Genomic DNA, 23896 nt, shown 5'->3' on the forward strand with positions numbered 1-23896 from the left:
TGGCTCTCTGGCTCTCTGGCCCTCTGGCTCTCTGGCCCTCTGGTCCTCTGGCTCTCTGGCCCTCTGGACCTCTGGCCCTTTGGCCCTCTGTCTCTCTGTCTCTCTGGCCCTCTGGCTCTCTGGCCCTCTGGCTCTCTGGCTCTCTGGCCCTCTGGCTTTCTGGCCCTCTGGCCAGCCATGTGTATGTACGTCCACTGAGTTTGTTTAGACATTATAGTGTGCCTTCTGCTCTATTCTCTAATACTGTGTACCTTTAATCAGGCCTATCTCCACCTCCACTGCAGAGCCATCAAGGCTGAGCTGAACTGTGATTGTGAACACAGTGTTCCTTATCTATTCAATGAGCCCTGCTGACAGACAACACATCCCAGTGTGAGAACTCTACTGCTGGGACAAGGCCAGCTCCTTTTTCCCGCCTCTCCAGTACATGACCCAGGCTGGCCCACTCAGTGTGTGGACACGAGAATCACCTGTCCACAACATGCCGGTCTACTCTGAGTCTGCTTGAGCTCGTGGCTCTGAGCCCAATACTCTGAGCCCATAGTAATCTAGCAGCAAGACTCAGTCTCTCCCTGTCCATGTTATAGCATCTTCACTGCAGCTAAAGCCCTCTGCTCTCTGCTCCTCTCTCTCTCTGTCTCTCTCTCTTTCTGGGGATTTTAACCCCAGGTCTTAACCTAAGAGGTTCAGTGGGAGCCTCTATAGCGTAGTGGAGTGTACTTGTTTATGCCTCAGTGTCTCTGATAAGCCTTTCTTCACAGTGTTTCTGCCACCCTGCCAAGAGACACTTGAGAACCTTGAAAGGTCTTCAATGGAGCAGCCATCCGGCTCAACCAATTACAGCTGCTGCTTTCTGGCTGCCCAGGCCCACTGTGAAGAATTTCAGCATGACATCTCTCTGTCGCAGCCGGACACATTCTTCAACCATACAAACCTATTCTGAGCCTAACTATTCAAGAACAGACTGATTCCTATCTAACAAACTGACTTCAGCTGTGTAAACTGAAGCCAAGCCTTTCATTAAAGTTCCTTATCATTTAAGATAATCAATAATCTGATAGACGAACAAATGCATCTGGGTTTAATGTATAGCAGTGGCAACAGCTTCACTTTCCAGTCTTCCTACCTGTCTGTAGCTGTATCCCTGCAGCAGCAGGAAGTAGGGGAAATCAAAGGGTGGGTGGATGGAGTACTGGGTGGTGTTGTCGTCACTGCTCTCCGTCTCCTCCTTCTCCATGCCCAGACGCAGGGCCTCCTTGTCGGCCTCGGCCTCTGGGTCCTCCCTGATGAGCTGGGCCTTCTGCTGGGCCTGCATGGCCTCCTTCTCCATGGCAGACAGGTCCATCTCACTGAGACTCCTCCACATCCCCAGGCCCTCCACATCCTCACCACTGCCGTCCATGAACAGAGACGTGACCCGCGATCGGCCCTTCTGGAGCTTGCGAGCCTGGGCGTTGATACCTGGGGCAGAGAGAAGCACGGGAAGAGGGAGGATGAGACTAGATGCAGAGAAGCGATTATTAATAATGTATTCATAATTTATTACAAAATCATTGATTGTGTCCTGATATAATCTATGTAACATAAACGTAATAATCTATACATAAACTGAAACTTCACAATATGCTAAACACTCAAACTATTAGGGGAGTTCTTCCATAAAATCATTCCAGTCCATCACACACCACCATATCATAATGTTTTACTGAGTTGGCTCTCAGTCAAATCAAACATAGCAGGTGAAGGAGAGAGGAAATTTGGAGGGGTAGTGAGAGGTGTTGTCCTCTATCTGATATCAACAGGCGTCCCTGGCTGTTGGGCTGACGTACCGCAACATAAACACTATTCAGCTCATTTGGAGCCATTAAGCACCATGGAATGTCCAGAGAGCTCCCAGGCTCTTATCAGCTGTGGAAGTGGGCGTTCTTCCACATTGTTCTGACACACTGTGTCAGGGGGGCTGGTCAGGCCTGCAGAGGGGGCAACTTCCCCCAGCTTCCCCCAATCAGAGTAGAGCAAAAAGAGTGGAGGGTGATGTGGGGGTTTGATGAAAACTGAGAATCACAACAAACGCATGCCAAAGTCAACAGGACCACACAGTGTCCAGTGTGCAGGAAGCGAGCTCTGATGGATAGAATAACCATTGGAAAAAGCCTATCCAGCCACAGCCAGTCCCCTGCCTTGGGGGCTTCAGAGACCCCTGTTGGGACCCTGTTATCAATCCCAGATAAGAGAGAGGGGACACTCTGACCTCCTCCTCACTGCAGCTTTAGTTTTTCTCTGACCTCTCACTTGCCTGCCATCTCCCCTGCTCTGTCTCGTGATAAGTTGGACAATGGATTCTATTACCCTACCGTTAGTTACGAGATAGGAGATCCAATGCCACCCCAACAGACAGAATGATTACCTGGGCTTTAGGTTGTTGTTACTGGGTTCACTGAGCTGCACCTGTATGGTTGACGTACCTGCTGTGACGGTGTCGGTATCCTTAGCACTCTGTTCCTCTACGCTCACTCTCTTCTGGATCTCAAAGCGTCTGGAGAAGCCTTCTTTGGGTTTCCATAGCGACTGTAGCATGAGGGGCTTCTCGTGGTCACCCACGACCCGAAAGCACTCCGTCTTCCATTGGTGGTCTGATCCGGTCTGGCCAATCACGTCGCACAGCACATATTGACTGGGATCCTCTTTCTCCAGACAGTATCTAAGCAACAATAAAAGCAACTTAGTCAGAATAGCATGATAAGATCTAATTCCTCCTGAAATTAAAATGGCTTTGAGATCATCTGGGCACAATGACTATATCACCAGCTTTAAGTGATTTGCAATGGTTCACACTTAGGATTAGCAGTATTGCAGTCCATACCATTTAGCCTTGAGGAATGTTCCCTTTCTGCTTACGTGTTAGCATTGAGGCTAATGCTAACAAATCACATAATGCCAGTGGGCAACCCTAACCCCTCACCTCTCCAGGGCCTCTTTGACAAGTTCCTTGGCGCTGGAGCGAGTCGTGGCCAGGACGCTCTTGTAGTTAGTTCCCTGGCAGATGTCGCTGCCAAAGATCTTTAGGATGCCTGGGGCTGACATCTGACTGGACAGCTCAGCAGGGTCGTCTGCTGCCTGCAGGTCCCCTGCCATGCTCCTGCCACCCGGGGCATGCCCCTGCCCACTGTCGCCACGCAGGAGGGGGCTCCGGTTGAACACTGTCGACAGTCTGTTGTTGTGGCGGCGGATTTTGTTCTTGGCCGGCTGCCTCACGCCTGTACTCTCCGCTGAATGGGTGGTGCCATCTGAGGTGTTGGACCTGAGAGAGGGAGAGGGAGAAATGGATGGATGGATGGATGGATGGATGGATGGATGGATGGATGGATGGATGGATGGATGGATGGATGGATGGATGGAGTAGGAGAGAGAGACAGAGAGACAGAGAGAGAGCGAGAGAGAGTGAGATACAAATAAGAGAAAGAGACATAGACATAGATAGTGACAGAGTGAAACACAGAGAGCAAGGTAAAGTTGTTATTGAAAGTGAAAGAGTTCAAGGGAGGACACAAAATGAAGGGGTAATTAATAAGAGGACAGTATAAGCTTGGAGCACCTCTCTACAAATTACAAAATTACATTTCTATTGAAGGCCATAAGTCCATTTGAATATACAAAATCACAGGCATTTGCATGTAACAAAACTGAAATCCAATTATGCAAAATAAGGGTGCCTCGTTTTAAATACCCTACAAAGTAGATACACTGGATATGAATAATATGACTTACTGCAGGGATCCATTGCTTGGCTTCCTCCCCAGCTTTGCCAGGCTCTTCTTTGGCGAGCGGATCAATAGGCCCACTGGAAAGTTGAGGGCTTGCTTGGATATATGACTAACGTTACTTCGTTCCTCCGAAATCATCACGACTTTGTTCAGATAAAGGCTATATTATATGTCAAAGTGCTCCCTAGAAAGCACGGTAAAGCACTATTCTCAAAATAAATTATTTGGGACAAATACACTAATCATGGTATTTGATCCTGGAATCCACACTTTCTCATAGTGATGAAGCCAACTAAGAATTTGTCAGTTCAGACAGTTTGTGAACTAACTCTGACAGGTTTTCGTTAAGAAGCACGACGTGGAGAAAAGTTATTCTCGTCCAGTGGCACTAGACATCAGGCAACTTCCAAAACACACTCGTTTCCAGATTAGTTATATTCCAAATGTTCAACTCAACAATATCTGGAAACACAAAATCCGACTGTAATCCGTTCAATAGAATTGTTGCTGAATTGTTTCCATGAACAGAAGTTAGTTGGTCTGAATCAGATACAATGTATCCTCGTTCGGGACAGCCATACGAGCGCCAGTTTTAAAAAGCTATTATGTTCTTATAAAAATGAAAAAATATATCCAAAGTACTTCTAATCAATGATCCATTTCAGATATTTAACTGGACTATTTGTTATTCGAAGCACTTTGCGAATATTGACTGGTCTGCTCCATGCCATCTCTCCTTATCCCGTTATGCACTTTCAACAGTTCAGTGCCCAACAGTGTAGTGGTTGCCTGGTTGAATGCAACCTGTTTGAAAAGTTGTGCTGGAGTTACTACCCTGACGTCATTGCTCATTTCGCGCATGGGAGGGTGGCGGGGATGGATTAGAAAATTCAATGGACTGAGTAAAGGAGCAGCCATAGTGCTAGATAAAGGCCTCATCTTTGTATCTGTGCCATTATAGTGTCTGTGACAGCATGGGCTGCCATTTTAAACTAGCACATTTCTTCTTCTTCATTGGCTGATTCCTCCCTACCCAGTTGACTACTTTAAAATTTTGGAAGCCCTCAATAGCAATGCCCATGTTAAAACGGGTTATATCCATGAGGAGTCCTCAATCTATCTGGATGGGAGCACCCATACCCCCCTTTTCCCGCATGGACAGCCTGACAGACAGACAGGCACACACACACACACACACACACACACACACACACACACACACACACACACACACACACACACACACACACACAAAGGTTGGGTGCTGTACATCAGAGGAGGCTGGTGGGAGGAGCTGTAGGAAGACCTGCTCATTGTAATGGCTGGAATGGAATTAATGGAACATATCAAACACATCAACGGTATGGAAATCACATCTTTGACTCTGTTCCATCTATTCCATTCCAGCCATTACAATGAGCCCGTCCTGCTATAGCTCCTCCCACCAGTCTCCTCTGCTGTACATGTACTGCGTCAACTCAGATGATCTTCTCGGCATTCTTGCTCTGTGCAAAGGGCCCCATCTAGTGGCTAAAATATTTTCATGACCAGAAAGTGTCTGATACTTGCGTCATACACACACGCGCGCGCATACATGCACATGCCTACTCAGCTGAATGTTTAGTTTGCTAGTGGGTCACAAACGGATGTGAGTGAGTGTGGAACCTGCAGCTGTAGGTGAGGAGGTTTGGCTGAGGTGCTGACATGTGAGGCTGGGGATTCAGGCCAAACAGTGTTGAGTCTATTACAAACTCCCTATTAAAGCTTCCTCCTTGTAAGAACCTTCCATCATCACGCTCACATACTGTAAGTAGGTAGATCTATCCTTTATGGATCACTACCTAAGAAAAGCATTATTGGATATTTGACTGATTATGATTCATCAGACTAAGTCATTGCAACAACAAAAAATAAGTTGCTGCATATCAGTTATGCAGAAGATGTGGTGGTTAGGGAGAGGTGAGGTCTCCTCTACAGGCTTCAAAATAGTCCAAGCAAGATAAGCATTAATTAAAAGAATGCCATTGTGGTTTCGATTATTTTTTTGTTCCCTTTTTGCTTTTGTTGCAAAAATAGTTTGGCATTTCCCTAGAATGCTGTAGATTTTGTTGAAGTAAGAAAATGTATTGTCAATAATAAACATTTAAAATGATTGATAATGATAGGGCGGCAGGTAGCTTAGTGGGTAAGAGCGTTGTGCCAGTAACCGAAAGGTCGCTGGTTCTAATCCCCGAGCCGACTAGGTGAAAAATCTGTCGATGTGCCCTTAAGCAAGGCACTTAACCCTAATTGCTCATGTAAGTCGCTCTGGATAAGAGCGTCTGCTAAATGACTAAAATGTAAATGTAGAAAGTGATAAAAATATTATATATAATGGATATATTGCTCATCATCGCAGCTTTGGAAAGAACCTGCAGGGACCATAACATGATGATGTTGTTACTGCAGAGTGATATAAAATGTAATATAAACCAAAAGGTCTGGAAATAAATGGGAGAGTACTCCCTTCTCCTTAAATCTACCGTAGGCTTCATTTTTTGCTCAGCTGGATGTTTTGATCAAATCCATTCATTGGAAGGTCATTGATATACAGTAAATCCTTGATTATGTTGTTTATTTTTATTAACTATTTGTGTTCTTGAGTATTGTTTCACATTCGATTATATTCTTAACAATACCAAAGGGATATAGCAATATGTCCGATTACAATAGGACTTTTATACCCAGTCTGCCTGTAAATAAATTATGCTGACACACCTCTTTATCTCTATCACTTCTGTATTTTGTGTTGACATTCTAATATGTGCTGTTGTAAGCAATGTAACATTGTAAACTGTAAATTGTAAACTATAGCTACATGGCAGGCTGTCACTATAGATTGTCACTATAGATATGGTCCTCTGTAGCTCAACTGGTAGAGCACGGCGCTTGTAACGCCAAGGTAGTGGGTTCGATGCCCGGGACCACCCATACACAAAAATGTATGCACGCATGACTGTAAGTCGCTTTGGATAAAAGCGTCTGCTAAATGGCATATTATTATTATTATGTCACACTTCCAGTGCAATACACCAGGATGACCTAAAGCTACCTTTTACCATAGTCACTGTAAAAAGAGGTTGTGCAGTTTATCATAAACTTACAGTACAAGCCAGATGTTTGAAAGAGCAAGATTATCTATACTGCTTAGTCCCCTGTTACTACTCTGGTTCTGAGGGTCGAATCGTGCTAAGCTGAGGGCCTGCAGGTGCAGCTATAGACTGAACCCTGGGGGCTGACACATTACTTGCCCATGTCAACTGAATTTCATGTTTACTCTGCTGTTCATTCACTTTCCTTCCTCTGCTTCTGTTACAGCTGAACAATGGTATGTGGAATTTCATTGCCAACTACACTGAATTAATCTGGTGGCCTTTATTACAAATGTATTACAACTGGTGTGTAAAAAAACAAGAGGAGTTTGAACTATAATTTATTCTCTGTGAAAAATAACTTGTCATTTATATCAGGAACATCAAGTGGACCAAGCTTTAGAGTCAGCAAGAAATAATATTGAACTAGAAAAAAAGAGAACGAAACCACACAGTAATCTCTACGGGTTTGACTTCCTGTCACACACTCTGCAGCTGTAGTTAGCAACATGTGAAGATTTGCACAAGAGGCTGTTGAGGGGAGGATTGAAACCATTTGTTTTATACCGTTCCATTTATTCCGTTCCAGCCATTACTAAGAGCCAGTCCTCCCCAATTAAGGTACCACCTGCCGCCCGTGACAGAGCTACAGTATCTATCCCTCAGCCTATTTGCATGGAGTTGCTCTCTATGAATGATGATCAGCAGCATGTGTAATGAATGTATAGCCCAGAAAAAACACACCAAACATGCATTTTTCGAAAGAGAAATATGAGTACTGTAGATAACTTTATATAACCAAATTCCAAAGCCATCTGTGTCCATTAACTGTATAATGTAGGCTGAATTCTATAATTTATATTGGTATTGATTAGAATATTTGCTGTAAAGTCCAAAGTTCCTTTTGAAAAGAGGCGGTCTCAAACCAAGTGCAAGTAACTGGAGTAACTGGTTAATTTCCGCCGTGGGACATTCAGTTATTGCGCGTGTTGGGAAGGGAACTCGAAAGTCTATCTGTTGTCATACTTAAATGAAAGGACGCGGAAGTAAACAGTCTTTAACGGATTTGTTTAAATTACCTTCATGATTTTACTAATATGACATTTTCCTTTTGATGCGAACTTGCGAAGTCCTGACTGAAATTGTGATCTAGTTGGCAAAGCCCTGCCTGGCTGCGTACATTTCCAGACCTCTTGTGACTGTCAACGCGTGGCTCTTTACATGAAATAAAGGTAAATATCATATTGTAATATACAGTTTACCCATTTGCAGAAAGCTTGATTATTCTTACATACGTGATGCAACCATCAATGTAAATGCAATGTGCACCACTGTTATATGGGTAGCATGATCATGTCACCAAAATGACCAAACCTCTGATAATGTCATGATGGCGTGAAGACACTGCTTGGAGAGCAATCCACTCAACTTCAGTCACTGGGTTACAGAGTCATCGAAGTCTCTCTCTCTAATCTCAGGAACCGCTGTTACAGTCATACCCACGCCACTTTTTTTACTGTAATGTAATTCATTAGAATAATTAGTCAGCTTCCTCTCATCTGAATTGTGAATCATTGAACAATAGTGGTTGGAGAACTGGCTCTCTCTCAAGAGTGGTATCCCTATAATTTGTTGGAGCTCTATTATATTCTGAATGTATGGCCACTAACTAACCGGACTATTGAAAGAAGTACCACATAGAGTACTTTTACTACCTGTTTGATACAAGCAGTAATTGTTCCCAGTAACCAACCGCTGTCCACAAACATTGGTGAAAAGGCTATGCAATATAGTTCTGGACCACATAAGTAGGCTATGAGACGACTTGTTACCATATTATGCAATGCTATTATAAATGTATAACAACAAGGATATTATCTTTGACCTAACAGTTGAATATGTTTCATTATTGGTAAATTATTTGAAAACTAACTGTACCTATAGCCCCCCTACCCATGCCAGCGTGATGTGAAAGCTATTTTGAAATAGCTTTTTGTTTGAACGTTTTTTTCCTCATTGGTTTGTGTGCTTAGGGCTCTACAAGGTCAAACAGTCTCTCCTCTGGGATGTGGTAATTTATGAGTAGTAGGAGATAAATTCAACAATAGTTGTATTTATGTAATGAGGAAGTATGTTCATAATGTGTTTGCTTTTGATATTAAACTCAGTAAAATTGAAAACCACTGAAGAGGATAGGTGCAGTATTGAGCAAGCTTTATAAGTTAACTTTAAAAAATAAAATAAGAAAAATAAGAAAGTGCTAATACAAGGTCCTCTATTCAATCAGAGTAGACATGATTCAATCATAGTAGGCTAGCCATGTCGGTCTAATTGATATAGTGTGAGCTACTATGGTGTGTCAAATAGATTACATACAGCACAGCATCATTGGATCTTTTAGTGCTTTACATGGCGGTAAATTGTTGTTTGCTAAAATATACACAACTTGTTGAATTTGGATTTCCTAAAAAAAATATGTCCAATAAATTAACCGCTTTAACATAATTGAGAATGGATGGATATTTATAAATGTATATACAGTATTGTCTAGTACTGTTCTCCTCAGAGCTGGGTAGTTGGATGTCATAGTCACTCTCAAAAACACATTCTGCACATTCTTCACTAATCTGTGATTTGTGAAGTGTAGAGAAATGTTTAGTGCCTTCACATAGTTACGCTTTGCATAATGTAAATTCTTAATAATAAAACATAACATTTCTAACATTTCTAACAAAGAAAATGATGGATGCTACTCGCTCCGTAATAGATGTTATCCACTTCTACAATGTCCGTTATTTAATAAAGGTATCTGTTTAAGACATCATAACCCTATTTCCTTGATTAATGGTGGAATGTTTGGCCCGCAAGACTATTTAACAACCTATTGGGCTGTTGAAGAGGCACAAAAGTGATAAGATAAAAACAGTTGGGAGCTGAAACAATCCATCTACGGTAAATTCATGTGGGTAGTTAGACTCGAAACCACTGCAAATATCCCCTTCACCCAGATCACTGTACCAGGGGAGCTCTAGGGAAGTTGGCACATTGCCAACATGACCCTGGCTCACCTTACTGGTGAGATGTTACTAGACTAGATCCCCTCTGCTCTGCACTGTATCTTCCCAGGGGACCAACTGTTTGTTACTGTTTTACATGTTTGAGACTTCCATCCTCTAGAGCACTCAACTCTTACCCTACGAGGTCCGTAGCCTGCTAGTTTTCTGTTCTACATGATTAATTAATTGCACGCACCTGGTGTCCTAGGTCTAAATCAGTCCCTAATTAGAGGGGAACAATGAACAAATGCAGTGGAACCGGCTTCGAGGTCCAGAGTTGAGTTTGAGGGCTCTAGAGTGACAACAACAAGGTTCTGTCTGTCTGTGTGTGTGTTCCCGGCTGTCTAACAGCAGAATTGTCCTGAGAGAAGAATGATGGAGTAGTTTGTGGGATGTATTTGACCAGTGGTTTATGCTGGTTGGGGTGGGGTAGGAGGGGGTTTAGTGGTGGTCAGTGTAGTGTCTTACCTTTCTATATCTCTCTTGCAGTGCGGTTGACAGTATTTTCAGATTTGTTGGATGTATGCAGTTTATGTACATGCTATTTCAGCAAGCTGCTGGGATATGTTTTATGAATCTAAAACCCAAAGTAAGAATTATATTGATAATGTTTATGAGGGCTAATCTGCAATGGTATCAGGAGGTTCGCTTCATTCATTCCATTCATTAGTAAAAAATGAGAGCCATTCAGAGAGGCAAGTGATTTAAAACTAAAGTGCATGTTTGGCTGCATGCATGTTTTACTGTGTTTACGGTAAAAGGTTTTATGGAGCGAGGGAGTTAGATAACACAGATTGAGTGTACTTATGTGTACACACATGGTTCAACTGAAGTGGGAATCATTTAGATTAAACAATTTGTTGAATGTATGTCAATGGAATGTGTGGTGATATCCCTTGACCTTCTCCTTGCTCATCCAATCCTCTAAGTAAAAAGACTCTCTGTGTGTGTTTCTATTAAACTGATATGTGAGCTATTATTGTCAATAAGTAAATATGTTGTGTTGACTTTAGAGAGAGAGAGATAGAGGAGAGTTTGCTCCTCTGGTTTAATGAATAGTTCCTGTCTGGTAATGAAAATGAGAGAGAAATAGATACATCTGGGTCTGACAGAAACACTCATAGTTAAGATGACTTTCTAGATGTAATTGAATTTAATCTTTAGTTGTCCTCGTGTTGTTTATGCGGCCTTCCGTCCGGCTCAGTAGAGCTCTGTGAATGATTCTCATTATCATCTATCTACCCTCACTCATATCCGCTCTGAATAAGACTGTTAGAGAGGGGGAACAGAAGGGGTATTTTACTGCAGAGTAGGAGTTTTAACCAGGGTACAGGATGGGAGCCGTGGTGAGCAATAGAAGCTGATACTACAGCGCTGTCATTGGCTCCCTCCGGTGTCTGAATAGGTAGATCATGTGTATCTATGGTTCTGGGGATGGATAATGTAGGTGATTTGGGAGCATGCACTGCAATTAAGGTACATTTACATTTTAGTCATTTAGCAGACGCTCTTATCCAGAGCGACTTACATGAGCAATTAGGGTTAAGTGCCTTGCTCAAGGGCACATCGACAGATTTTTCACCTAGTCGGCTCGGGGATTAGAACCAGCGACCTTTTGGTTACTGGCACAACGCTCTTACCCACTAAGCTACCTGCCGCCTTAGGAGCTAAGGGCTTAAAGGTCTAATGCAGCCATTTTTATCTCAATATCAAATCATTTCTGATTAACAATTAAGTACCTTACTGTGATCTTTTTTAATTAAAATGGTCAAAAATAAAGAAAAATAGCTTCTTAACAAGAATATAGCTAGGACTCTTTGGGAGTGGTCTGAGTGAGGAGGGGAAAACTGAAAACTATAGCTGTTATTGGAAGAGAGGTAGAGGTAGTGTGCACTACAGACAGCTATATCGGTCTGTTAATACAGGACTAGTAAAACATTATTTTTTACAATAATGTTTTTAGAATTATTATTTTTAGGGGGTGCTGCAGCACTCTCAGCACCCCTACTTCCTGCGTCTATGATCAGGTGTGTGTGTGGTCTCAATTAAAATAGTAGTCTATAGCCTATGCATGGACGGAGAAGCAGAGGGCAGTTATCATTCCAAGGAAATTAACTTCCTAAATATGATTAGGCTATAGTTTACATTGCCTAGAAATACATATTGATCACCTTATATTTTTATCTCTGTCTGAAAATCGTCCCACTCCTAAAATGTAGGCTATAAAACGTATCTCAAGAGAAAGTGCAAGTGTCTGCTCTCTCTGCAACTCTGCTCTCTTCAAACTATGTCTAGCCTGTTGGCTGATATAGCCCAGTAACACCGATAGCCTAATATAATGGGCCACGTTAGAATCTCTGGTAATTTAACCTATTTCTTGGGTTATTTTTTGCGTATTTTGATATTGCCTATAGGGCACACAATTGCTGGGACCATGGCTGGCAAGTGAGCTGCGACACATACGCCTAAATTAACATTGCGGGACTGCAGTTTGGTTCGGGACAAGTTCTTGCGGTTGCGGGTGGGAGTCGGACAGAAAGCCAGCGGGAGGGGGCGGGTGCGGTATCAAAAGCTGTGGGTGCAGGCAGAATGAAGAAATCAGTCCCGCACAGAGTTTGGAACGCTCTTTCTTATTGTCTATTAACTAATTTACTGCAGGCAGGCCAAAACTCCATCCCACCAAAACAGGCTGAAATTTCAGGCGGTCTTTTTAAACAGCTCTTACACTAAAAGGGCATAATCATCATTTTCACAATTTCACAGTATTATTCCAACCTCGAAATATATCTAAAACACAGGAAATCACATTTTTGACTGCACTGCATAGTTTTCTTACTTTGAAACTACCAACACACAACTCTCCCTGACTCATCTCATTCCATAAACCGACTGCAGTCCTTCTGCCTCCCTACTCCACCTCATTGACCCTTCCACTTGTCGCCATGGAAGCCAGAGGAAAGTACGAGTTTAATGCTACGGCTGAGGATGAGCTGAGCTTCCGAAAGGGAGACATCCTGAAGGTGAGAATGACCCGAGAGAGAACGGGAGGAGACACATTACAATTCAGAATAGCGTGCCATAGTAAGACTGGAAGTAATAATAGTAAGGAATGGAAGTAATACAACTGAGCGTGGGACTTGGCTTCAAAGACAAATTCCACCAATCTAATTCCTAAATTCTGCACACAAAGTTCTACTGTTTTATTCTGCTGTAATATTAAACCTAAAGAGTGACCTCTATTGTTTTTGTTTATCTCTGTTCCCTAATCAGATTCTAGGTAGTCAAGATGAGTGGTTTAAGGCAGAGCTGCATGGACTGGAAGGCTTTGTGCCCCAAAACTACATTGAGAGACAAACTCCAAGGTGAAATAAAGTTACTCATTCTCATCCATAAAATGTTTACAGTACTTTGTCTTTGAACACACACATACAACCTGAGTGTGTATGCTTCCAGTAAGTACAGTATAACCACATCTGTATACTGTATCTCTCTCTGTCCAGCTGGTTCAAGGAGACGGCCAGCCGCAGCTCTGCTGAGGAGCTCCTGATGTCGAGGGAGGTGGGGGGATTCCTGATCCGTGGCAGTCAGAGCTCCCCTGGAGAATTCTCCATCTCTGTCAGGTGGGTGGGTGTAGGCTCAGGCCAGGATATTACAGGAAGCTAACTGATTACAATACTGTCCCTAGGGGGGTTAGAGTTTGCGCCGCATGAACTCTGTAAAATGTGGTAACATGTTAACCTGAAAACTTACCTGAAAAACTCATCTGTGAATATTTTCACAATCCCCCTCCATTTCTCATTAAATGTCTATGAGCCAGGGGAAGAGTTCTGTTTCTGTAGGTTATACTTGATATTACTGGTACAGCTTTTCCTTGCAATATCTAACATAAGCCAGCAGGGGACAATGAAAGTACTGCACCAGAGAAACAGTTGACTTTGGATTTATGGAATGAGGACAGGGCACAACTAAATTGTTTGAATCATAACTCATCACATCCTATCATTGTACCAGGGTTGGGGTCAATTCCATTTAAATTCCAGTTAATTCAGACACTAAACCAAATTCAAATTCCAAATGTTCCTCATTGAAAAGCATTGAAAATAATTGGAATGTCAGTGTACTTCCTGAATTGACTGGAATTTAAATGGCATTGACCCCAACCCTGCATTGTACTGTATGTGACTAAGAGGCCAGATGTTGTGTTGTGACATGCTTCATTGATATAACAAACCATACTTTCCCCTCAGACATGAGTTTGACGTGCAGCATTTCAAAGTGATGAAGGACAGCAAAGGCCACTACTTCCTGTGGTCGGAGAAGTTCACTTCCCTCAACAAGCTGGTGGACTACTACAAGAACACCTCCATCTCCAAGCAACGGGACATCTACCTTAGAGACGGTAGCCGGGATGACCAGAGCCCATCCACACCCCAACCGGTATTTCGTATATTATCTCAGCTCAATCCACTCTTTAGTGAATCCTTCCTTCCCTTTCTTGACTTCCCACTTTACTTCCTGTATCTCAAGCAAAGATACAAGAACCGAAATCAGTGAGCTATTGCACCAGAATGGTCTATTAACCAATGTTATTGGTCTATTAACCAATGTACCGCATGGTGATGTCACCATGGAAAGCCAAACCTGCTGATTAGAAGGTCCTGTGCAGATTGTACTTTCAACCAGCAACTATCAAGAAATAACACAGATCAAATGTCTTTGTTTAATATCATCAGCTGTTGTACAATGTGATATAAAACTGCATTTTGACTGCACTGGGCCTTTATTAACCCTTTCCTCTCCACATCCTTCTGTTGTCAGTTGAAGAGGGGGAGTCTACCTGAAGAGAGGAGCTATGGGGCCCCTACTGCAGCCACAACACACCGCAGGGCCTCAGACCTTCCTCACAGTCAGCAGGTAAACACTACTCACCCTACAGTACTCACCCCACAGTACAACCCTACACTACCTTCAATGCAGTCTTCTGAATCATGTCGGTTTTTCAGAAGCTGCTATGTACCATGGTCATGTAAAACCATGTCATTGCTTTTATTGGATTTCATTGGGTCTTTAATGTTTTACTGTGATGCTGAGACATAGGTTGGGTTAAAGGTTAGAGTCTGACCTGAAATGAACCTCTCTCCTCTCTTCCCCCAGAATAAGAGACCTGTGATGGAGGAGAGGGCTCACACCATAGGCACCCCTGGTAGAAACACCCCCCTCACCTCTTTCCCAGCTCCCCAACGGACATCTGAAACCATGCCTCATCCACAGGTACAGTAGGCCTACTGTAGTCAGTAAATGGGAGATCATCATTGATGTCCTCTGAAATGACTGGTTCCTATTACCTAACACAGGTTTGTTTCTGTGTGTGTGTGTGTGTGTGTGTTTGTGTGTGTGTGTGTGTATGCGTGTGTGTGGTTGTGTGTGTGTGTGTGTGTGTGTGTGTGTGTGTGTGTGTGTGTGTGTGTGTGTGTGTGTGTGTGTGTGTGTGTGTGTGTGTGTGTGTGTGTGTGTGTGCGTGCGTGTGTGTGTGTGTGTACCAGAGGGCAGTCATACAGGTGAAAGCGGTGTACGACTTCACAGCGGAGGAAGGGGACGAGCTAGGCTTCAGTGCAGGTGATGTCATTGACATTTTGGATCGCTCTGATCCATCATGGTGGAAAGGAAGATTACGGGGTAAAAGTGGTCTGTTCCCTGCCAACTATACCACACCATTATGAGGAAAGCCCAGAGAGAGATAAGTTGATCTTTGGATTTCTCCAATCATATGGACTGTGATGATAAGAGTTGGGCAACACACAGAAACTGCAGCAGCCCAAACTGTAGGACTAAAAAGAAATTGGTTCACGTATGACTGATGATAACATATGCTTACACATTTATTTTAAAGCTAGTGCTTAGTAAATGGCATGATACAATTGGCATACCTAAATGACATTGATTTATAAGCAGTGGCGGACTTACCATTCGGCTGAAGAGGCAATTGCCTCAGGCCTCACAACATCAAGGGGCCTCGTGAGCTGGGCATAATAATAATAAAAAATACTAGTAATCTTTTTTATTTAAAAATAATTTCTCTGCATGAGGCCCCACGACTGGTTTAGAATAATGGACTATTCCACCCTGACAGAGTTCCTGTGCATTGTTTCACGCGATATGATTGCAAATGTGACTTTCATTGAAATTAAGCTGCAGCAATGAGGCGCTTTCACAGCGGGGCAGAGATATATGCAATTAATGCAACCAGTGAAAATAAAAAGAAAGAAAGAAGATTTAACAGAACATTTTTGTAAGTTAATGCATTTCTTTAGTGAAAAGACAGGTGCTACTGGTAATACTGACATTGTCGTCGAGGCAGCAGACATGTGTAGACAATGTATGGCATGTCATACTCTTTTTGGCCAGACAGAATCAGATCCATTGGATCCATATAGAAAGACAGAGGGGCGCTCTTTCGCTCGCTCTGATAATCGGATAATCTCCAGTGAGATAGTTTCAGTCACTTGCGAATTGAAGGAAAGTTGGCAGGTGCAAAGTGCAGTGTTCGGATGCTACTTTTTGAAGTGATTTGTTTGACAATCAGATGAAAACATCATGACTTGTTGTGTTCATGGCACATTCAAAGGTAATACATTTTTACAGTTAAATTACATGTCTCTACTATAAAACCAATAAAAAGATGTTGTGCACCCAAATCACTAAGTCTGCCCCTGTTTATAAGGGAACTTCCACAACCCAGCTACAGTGTCATATCCATTGGAGGTTAAAAACTGGGAGCTATGCTGCCACACATTTACTGTATGGTACTACACTTTTTGTATTGTTACCTTTTTGTATTGTCTGTAGTGCTTGCTTTCAATTGTGAGGTCTCATTGTAAATATGTATTGTTAGTGAGCTACCAAATGTACAATGTCAGTTTGAGTATTCTTGTCATCTGTCTAAATTAAAACAATTATGTATATAAACCCTGGATTGCTGATGCTATGTATTGGCCAATGAGATGCTTTGAAGGCACTGTTCGGCCATATTGTCACTCCTCGAAAGCAGTCTTCCATAGGAATTAATGGAATTCTTCATTATTTCATTTAAATGTTTCAAGGACAAAATTACATGTATTTAAGTATTTTTTGTTATATTGGGAACAGTATTTTCAAAAAATTACACTTTAAGGAATTTTTTTTATATATTTGTCCATATTTTATTTTTATGCTTAGCTTAGGCCTAAATAATATAATTTACAAGTATGCATTAAGGTGTCTGTAATAGAATAACCATGGCAAAAACAAATTTAGACATTAATAAATGCATTTCTATAGCTTCCAAAATATGTTTTACAACGGTGGGGGAGTGCCAAGATGGAGGCTCGATGGCTTCAAACAGCGCCCCCTGTTAGTCATCTAGTGTATACATAAATAATTTACATTTTACATTTTAGTAATTTAGCAGACACTCTTATCCAGAGCGACTTACAGTTAGTGAGTGCATACATTTTTTCATAAATCATTGGTCTAAAATGATCTGACACTGATAACAATATTCCTGACCTGCAGTGTTGGGTAGTAGGGAACTACATGTAATTCAACTAGTAATTTAACTACATTTTGCAATAGCTTGGTGGTAGTTGAACTGAATTCAAATCTAGGTAGTGTTTTCAGTAGTTAATTACTTTTCTTGCAATGTAACGCTGTTGTAACAACAGGAAATACACAAAACTTTTTTTTAATAATGGAAAATATGGGTGAAGTAGGCAATCATTTCCTTTCTTTTTCAGCATCAGACCTGCTTGATTCTCACTTGGAACATCGTTGTTTTGTTTAATAGGCTAAATTAAACATTCTGTTAACATATGACCCCAAAATTATCTGTCTTGCAATTTGTAGTCTATGACATTTCAGATTTACATATGATAATTTTTCACAAAGTAGTTTGGATGTAGTAAACTACTTTTGAAAGTAACTTTAGTTAAGGGCAAGGAGATAAGCATGCAAACCTGAGCTAAAACATTGTGGGTATAAGTAGCCCAAATCCAGATAAGAGACTTGAGTGTTTGACCAGGTTACAGTTAACTTCTCTGGAACACTAGAATAATACATACTCACTTAACATTCACATTCTATCTCCAATTCATAAAAAATCTGTTTTCTGGCTCTTAAAGGATATTTTTATTCATTAGTTCACAGTTGACAAGGTCCCAAAATGTTTTGCATGCCAGCAGTAAAGTTTTCAAAATATTGGACTTCCACAACCCAGCTACAGTGTCATATCCATTGGAGGTTAAAAACTGGGAGCTATGCTGCCACACATTTACTGTGTGGTACTACACTTTTTGTATTGTTACCTTTTTGTATTGTCTGTAGTGCTTGCTTTCAATTGTCAGGTCTCCATAGTAAATATGTCTTGTTAGTGAGCTACCAAATTTACAATGTCAGTTTGAGTATGCTTGTCATCTGTCTAAATTAAAACAATTATGTATATAAACCCTGGATTGCTGATGCTATGTATTGGCCAATGAGACGCTTTGAAGGCACTGTTCGGCCATATTGTCACTCCTCAAAGCAGTCTTCCATAGGAATTAATTGAATTCTTCATTATTTCATTTAAATGTTTCAAGGACAAAATTACATGTATTTAAGTATTTTTTGTTGTAGTGGGGACAGTATTTTCAAAAAATTACACTTTAAGGAAAATGTTTTTATATATTTGTCCATATTTTATTTTTATGCTTAGCTTAGGCCTAAATAATATAATTTACAAGTATGCATTAAGGTGTCTGTAATAGAATAACCGTGGCAAAAACAAATTTAGACACTAATAAATGCATTTCTATAGCTTCCAAAATATGTTTTACAACGGTGGGGGAGTGCCAAGATGGAGGCTCGATGGCTTCCAACAGCGCCCCCTGTCAGTCATCTAGTGTATACATAAATCATTTACATTTTACATTTTAGTCATTTAGCAGACGCTCTTATCCAGAGCGACTTACAGTTAGTGAGTGCATACATTTTTTCATAAATCATTGGTCTAAAATGATCTGACACTGATAACAATATTCCTGACCTGCAGTGTTGGGTAGTAGGGAACTACATGTAATTCAACTAGTAATTTAACTACATTTTGCAATAGCTTGGTAGTAGTTGAACTGAATTCAAATCTAGGTAGTGTTTTCAGTAGTTAATTACTTTTTTTGCAATGTAACGCTGTAGTAACTACTGGAAATACACACAACTTTTTTTTTTTATCCGAAGCACAGGGTCTGATAAATATATTTGCAATTGAACTGTTTTGGTTTTTGCTTTAATTTCATTTTAGTTGGCTAGACATTACAATATCATGTAGGCTAATTTCTCTGTATTGAGTTATATGTTAAACCTACAAGCCTATACAGTATGAGTGCGCATTATGTTACACCACTCAATTATTGGTAGGCCTTTATGGAAATTCAAAATAATCACATTCTCCATGCAAGAATTTCCTCAACCACACACAAAGATGGCGCCGTACTGTATGGTTGCCGTCTTACTAATTTGTGAATATATATATATATTTTTAATAGTAAGCCTACTACTGATATTGATTACTGAATTGTTGGGAAAGCGTTTGCAAGAAAGCCATTGCACTGTTCTTATGCACGTGACAATAAAACTAGACATTTTAACTAGATTATAACAGTTTAGAACACCTCCCCCTACCTCTTGCTCCGAACACATTGAACGTCACCTGTGTACACGCCCAACACATACAGGTAAAGGTGAATGCTACGCAGAACTGCGGGGGAAGGAGGAATTAACGGTTGGAAAAATTCAGGATACCGCTGCTATGGCCGAGTCTCAGCTTATGTGCATGGACGAAGATCATGTCAACGAAAAGATACCCGAATCCAAAGCAGAATTCTACTACAGCGAGGAGCAGCGATCCGCTCTCGAGCAACTATTGAAGAACGGTGATGGCGCGTTCAAGATGCGACTGAAAGAGGACAACGTCAGAGACTTTCTATCCACCCGCGAGATTAAATGGATTCGAAAAACTTTTGATGAATATGATTCAGATAGTGAGTCCGAGAAGGGCGAATACGAAAAGGCTCAGGAGTCCAATGCGGACTCCGGGGTCCACTCCACATACAGGCCTCAGATGTCGGACACGGATGTCCCGCCGCTTGACATCGGCTGGCCAGGCAGCACTGGTTTCTATAAAGGTGTCACTCGAGTGTCCATTCACACGCACCCACCCAAAGACAAGGGGCCCCATATAAAAGAGGTTGTCAGGAGACTCATTCAAGAATCTAACAAGGTAATTCCAGCTCTAATATAAATGAATAACGGCATATTACACGTGAATTACATATGTTTACATAATTTCCTCTCTGCCCTAAATGATTGAGGGATGCCCTCACATTGTTCTCCCTCTCATCCTTTCTAGCTCAGAACAAATTACTTTGAATCCTGAGTCAGCATGACCTGAGTCATGCATTTGTGTTTTTCATCTTGACAAAGGTTATGAAATGGGTTCTGTTAATTTAATGTAAACATCTCAACACTACAGAGAATAGTTAGTGTCAATTCTAGTAGCCTATTTATCAGGCCTGAATTTGTCAGTGTAGTTACTACAGTAGCTACATAGGCCTTGTGACAACAAACTCCTGTTTTTGACATGAGGTTTTATTACCTGCTTGGCTACTTCTCATACAATTCAAGGGGAACGTGTCTAATTGTTCTTCATTGATCTACAGTGCCTTCAGAAAGTATTCACAACCCTTGACTTTTTGTTTTGTTAAAGCCTGAATTGACTACCTCATCTCGATACTCCACACATACACTTAACTGTCGAGCAGTGAATTTCAAACACAGATTCAACCACAAAGCTCAGTGAGGTTTTCCAATGCCTCGCAAAGAAGGGCATCTATTGGTAAATGAAGAAAAAAAGAAAGAAAAAAAAGACATTGAATAACCCTTTGAGCATGGTGAAGTTATTAATGACACCTTGGATGGTGTATCAATACACCCAGTCACTACAAAGGTACAGGCGACCTTCCAAACTCAGTTGCTGGAGAGGAAGGAAACCACTCAAGGATTTTACCATGAGGCCAATGGTGACTTTAAAACAGTTACAGAGTTTAGTGGCTGTAATAGGAGAAAACTGAGGATGGATCAACAACATTGTAGTACTCCACAATACTAACCTAAATGACAGAGTGAAAATAATAAAAATATTCAAAAACATGCATTCTGTTTGCAATAAGGCACTAAAGGAAAACTGCAAAAAAAATTGGCAAAGAAATTAACTTTATGTCCTGAATACAAAGCGTAATGTTTGGGGCAAATCCAACACAGCACATCACTAAGTAGCACTCTTCATATTTTCAAGCATGGTGGTGGCTGCATCATGTTATGTGTATGCTTGTCATCGGCAAGGACTAGGGAGTTTTTTAGGATAAAAAGAAACGGAATAGAGAAAATCCTAGAGGAAAACCTGGTTCAGTCTGCTTTCCAACAGACACTAAGAGACAAATTCACCCTTCAGCAGGACAACCTGAAAGGCCTGAAAGGCCAAATATAGTTGCCTACCAAGACGACATTGAATGTTCCTGAGTGGCCTGGTTACAGTTTTGACTTAAATCGTCTTGTAAATCTATGGCAAGACTTGAAAATGGCTGTCTAGCAATGATCAACAATCAACTTGACAGAGCTTGAAAAATTAAAACAATTATAATATGCAAATATTATACAATCCAAGTGTGCAAAGCTCTTAGAGACTTACCCAGAAAGACTCACAGCTGCAATCGCTGCCAAAGGTGATCCTAACATGTATTGACTTATGTAATCGAGATATATTAGTGTTTTATCTTTCATTAGTTATTTTTTTACAAATTATTTTTTTCCCACTTTGACATTACAGAGTATTTTGTGTAGATCGGCAAAAAATTACAATTAAATCCATTTTAATCACACCTTGTAAAACAACAAAATGTGGAAAAAGTGAAAGGGTGTGAATACTTTCTGAAGACACTGTACTTGGCCAGGCTTTGTGCTACTGTACAGTTTTGCTGTCATGTGAAATCAACAAGAGATGTGTGTCCTTAAGGATTAGGGCCTGGCCAAATTTAGTTATTGTGCTCATTCATTGCTCAACTGAGGAGTCTTACTTGAGGAGTCTTACTGTAAAATGAACCAAGGAGATTAGCAACAATGTAAAAAAAATCGTCTTCTTTTTTGATTGGATTATGAAATGAAACGATTACATAATTGACCATTGTTGATTATTGACTATCGATGTATGTTATGTTGTTATTATCATAGATATAGAACACTGATATGGGCATCTCAATCATCATCATTTTCCCCCTTCATCAAGTCATCACATTCTACAATGAATTATTAACAGTTAACAGAAGTTGTGAAATGAATGTTCATAGTAGAGCTCTAACTGAATGGAACACATGCAGGAGATAGGCATGTTGTAACAGGCTAAGTCACATGTGGAGGAGCTGGAAAGGCCAAACATGTCACAGTTCTAAATGTCAGCCAGTTTCACACCAGAACCTGTAAGAAGTCATTCAAAAGCGTTTCCCCAGCCTCACCTCAGTGTTTAAAAACACATCCACACGAGGCTTTCTCCCCCACATCCACTATAATTCAACTCACTCAATCAAGAGTCCCTCCCCCTCTAAATGGCTGGGTAACCTTTGAGTCATGCTGCCTGGGGTTAAATGTCAGGAGGAAGAACGCTCCTAACTCTGGGGTTAAGCATGGCACAGGAGGACATGGCTATAGGGCAAGGAGATAAGCATGCAAACCTGAGCTAAAACATTGTGGGTATAAGTAGCCCAAATCCAGATAAGAGACTTGAGTGTTTGACCAGGTTACAGTTAACTTCTCTGGAACACTAGAATAATACATACTCACTTAACATTCACATTTTATCTCCAATTCATAAAAAATCCATTTTCTGGCTCTTAAAGGATATTTTTATTAATTAGTTCACAGTTGACAAGGTCCCAAAATGTTTTGCATGCCAGCAGTAAAGTTTTCAAAATATTGGACTTCCACAACCCAGCTACAGTGTCATATCCATTGGAGGTTAAAAACTGGGAGCTATGCTGCCACACATTTACTGTGTGGTACTACACTTTTTGTATTGTTACCTTTTTGTATTGTCTGTAGTGCTTGCTTTCAATTGTCAGGTCTACATAGTAAATATATGTCTTGTTAGTGAGCTACCAAATTTACAATGTCAGTTTGAGTATGCTTGTCATCTGTCTAAATTAAAACAATTATGTATATAAACCCTGGATTGCTGATGCTATGTATTGGCCAATGAGACGCTTTGAAGGCACTGTTCGGCCATATTGTCACTCCTCAAAGCAGTCTTCCATAGGAATTAATTGAATTCTTCATTATTTCATTTAAATGTTTCAAGGACAAAATTACATGTATTTAAGTATTTTTTGTTGTAGTGGGGACAGTATTTTCAAAAAATTACACTTTAAGGAAAATGTTTTTATATATTTGTCCATATTTTATTTTTATGCTTAGCTTAGGCCTAAATAATATAATTTACAAGTATGCATTAAGGTGTCTGTAATAGAATAACCGTGGCAAAAACAAATTTAGACACTAATAAATGCATTTCTATAGCTTCCAAAATATGTTTTACAACGGTGGGGGAGTGCCAAGATGGAGGCTCGATGGCTTCCAACACTGCCCCCTGTCAGTCATCTAGTGTATACATAAATCATTTACATTTTACATTTTAGTCATTTAGCAGACGCTCTTATCCAGAGCGACTTACAGTTAGTGAGTGCATACATTTTTTCATAAATCATTGGTCTAAAATGATCTGACACTGATAACAATATTCCTGACCTGCAGTGTTGGGTAGTAGGGAACTACATGTAATTCAACTAGTAATTTAACTACATTTTGCAATAGCTTGGTAGTAGTTGAACTG

The 23896-nt window shown here is 40.9% G+C and overlaps 3 protein-coding genes across 3 annotated transcripts; 2 read left to right on the forward strand and 1 right to left on the reverse strand.

Annotated features, from left to right (window-relative positions):
• Window positions 1-829: 829 nt before the first annotated feature.
• LOC311103192 (ras-associating and dilute domain-containing protein-like) lies at window positions 830-4474 on the reverse strand (the record flags this gene model as incomplete). Its single annotated transcript, XM_084144742.1, has 5 exons — window positions 3769-4474; window positions 2963-3301; window positions 2466-2701; window positions 1127-1461; window positions 830-898 (listed from the first exon to the last, which is right to left on the reverse strand). The coding sequence occupies exons 1-5, from the start codon at window positions 3900-3902 to the stop codon at window positions 830-832; spliced, it is 1113 nt and encodes a 370-aa protein (XP_084000868.1). The 5' UTR covers window positions 3903-4474.
• A 3401-nt stretch (window positions 4475-7875) lies between these two features.
• On the forward strand, window positions 7876-16917 carry LOC311104393 (GRB2-related adaptor protein 2-like). Its single transcript, XM_084146211.1, has 8 exons — window positions 7876-8127; window positions 12847-12971; window positions 13222-13313; window positions 13452-13571; window positions 14199-14388; window positions 14770-14865; window positions 15106-15222; window positions 15495-16917. The coding sequence occupies exons 2-8, from the start codon at window positions 12894-12896 to the stop codon at window positions 15669-15671; spliced, it is 870 nt and encodes a 289-aa protein (XP_084002337.1). The 5' UTR covers window positions 7876-8127; window positions 12847-12893; the 3' UTR covers window positions 15672-16917.
• A 2851-nt stretch (window positions 16918-19768) lies between these two features.
• LOC311103193 (protein FAM83F-like) lies at window positions 19769-20395 on the forward strand (the record flags this gene model as incomplete). Its single annotated transcript, XM_084144743.1, has 2 exons — window positions 19769-20239; window positions 20369-20395. The coding sequence occupies 2 exons, from the start codon at window positions 19769-19771 to the stop codon at window positions 20393-20395; spliced, it is 498 nt and encodes a 165-aa protein (XP_084000869.1).
• Window positions 20396-23896: the final 3501 nt, after the last annotated feature.

Source organism: Coregonus lavaretus (genome assembly GCF_964263955.1).
Source record: "Coregonus lavaretus genome assembly, chromosome: 28".
In the NCBI taxonomy this organism is placed as follows: Eukaryota; Metazoa; Chordata; class Actinopteri; order Salmoniformes; family Salmonidae; genus Coregonus; species Coregonus lavaretus.

What these genes read in the sequence shown, in the direction of transcription:
- LOC311104393 (XM_084146211.1), top strand. Translation starts at nt 12,894, where the DNA reads ATGGAAGCCAGAGGAAAGTACGAGTTTAATGCTACGGCTGAGGATGAG. An exon ending in ATTGAGAGACAAACTCCAAG is followed by an intron (nt 13,314 to 13,451) that starts GTGAAATAAAGT and finishes CTCTCTGTCCAG; the next exon opens with CTGGTTCAAGGAGACGGCCA. An exon ending in GCCCATCCACACCCCAACCG is followed by an intron (nt 14,389 to 14,769) that starts GTATTTCGTATA and finishes TTCTGTTGTCAG; the next exon opens with TTGAAGAGGGGGAGTCTACC.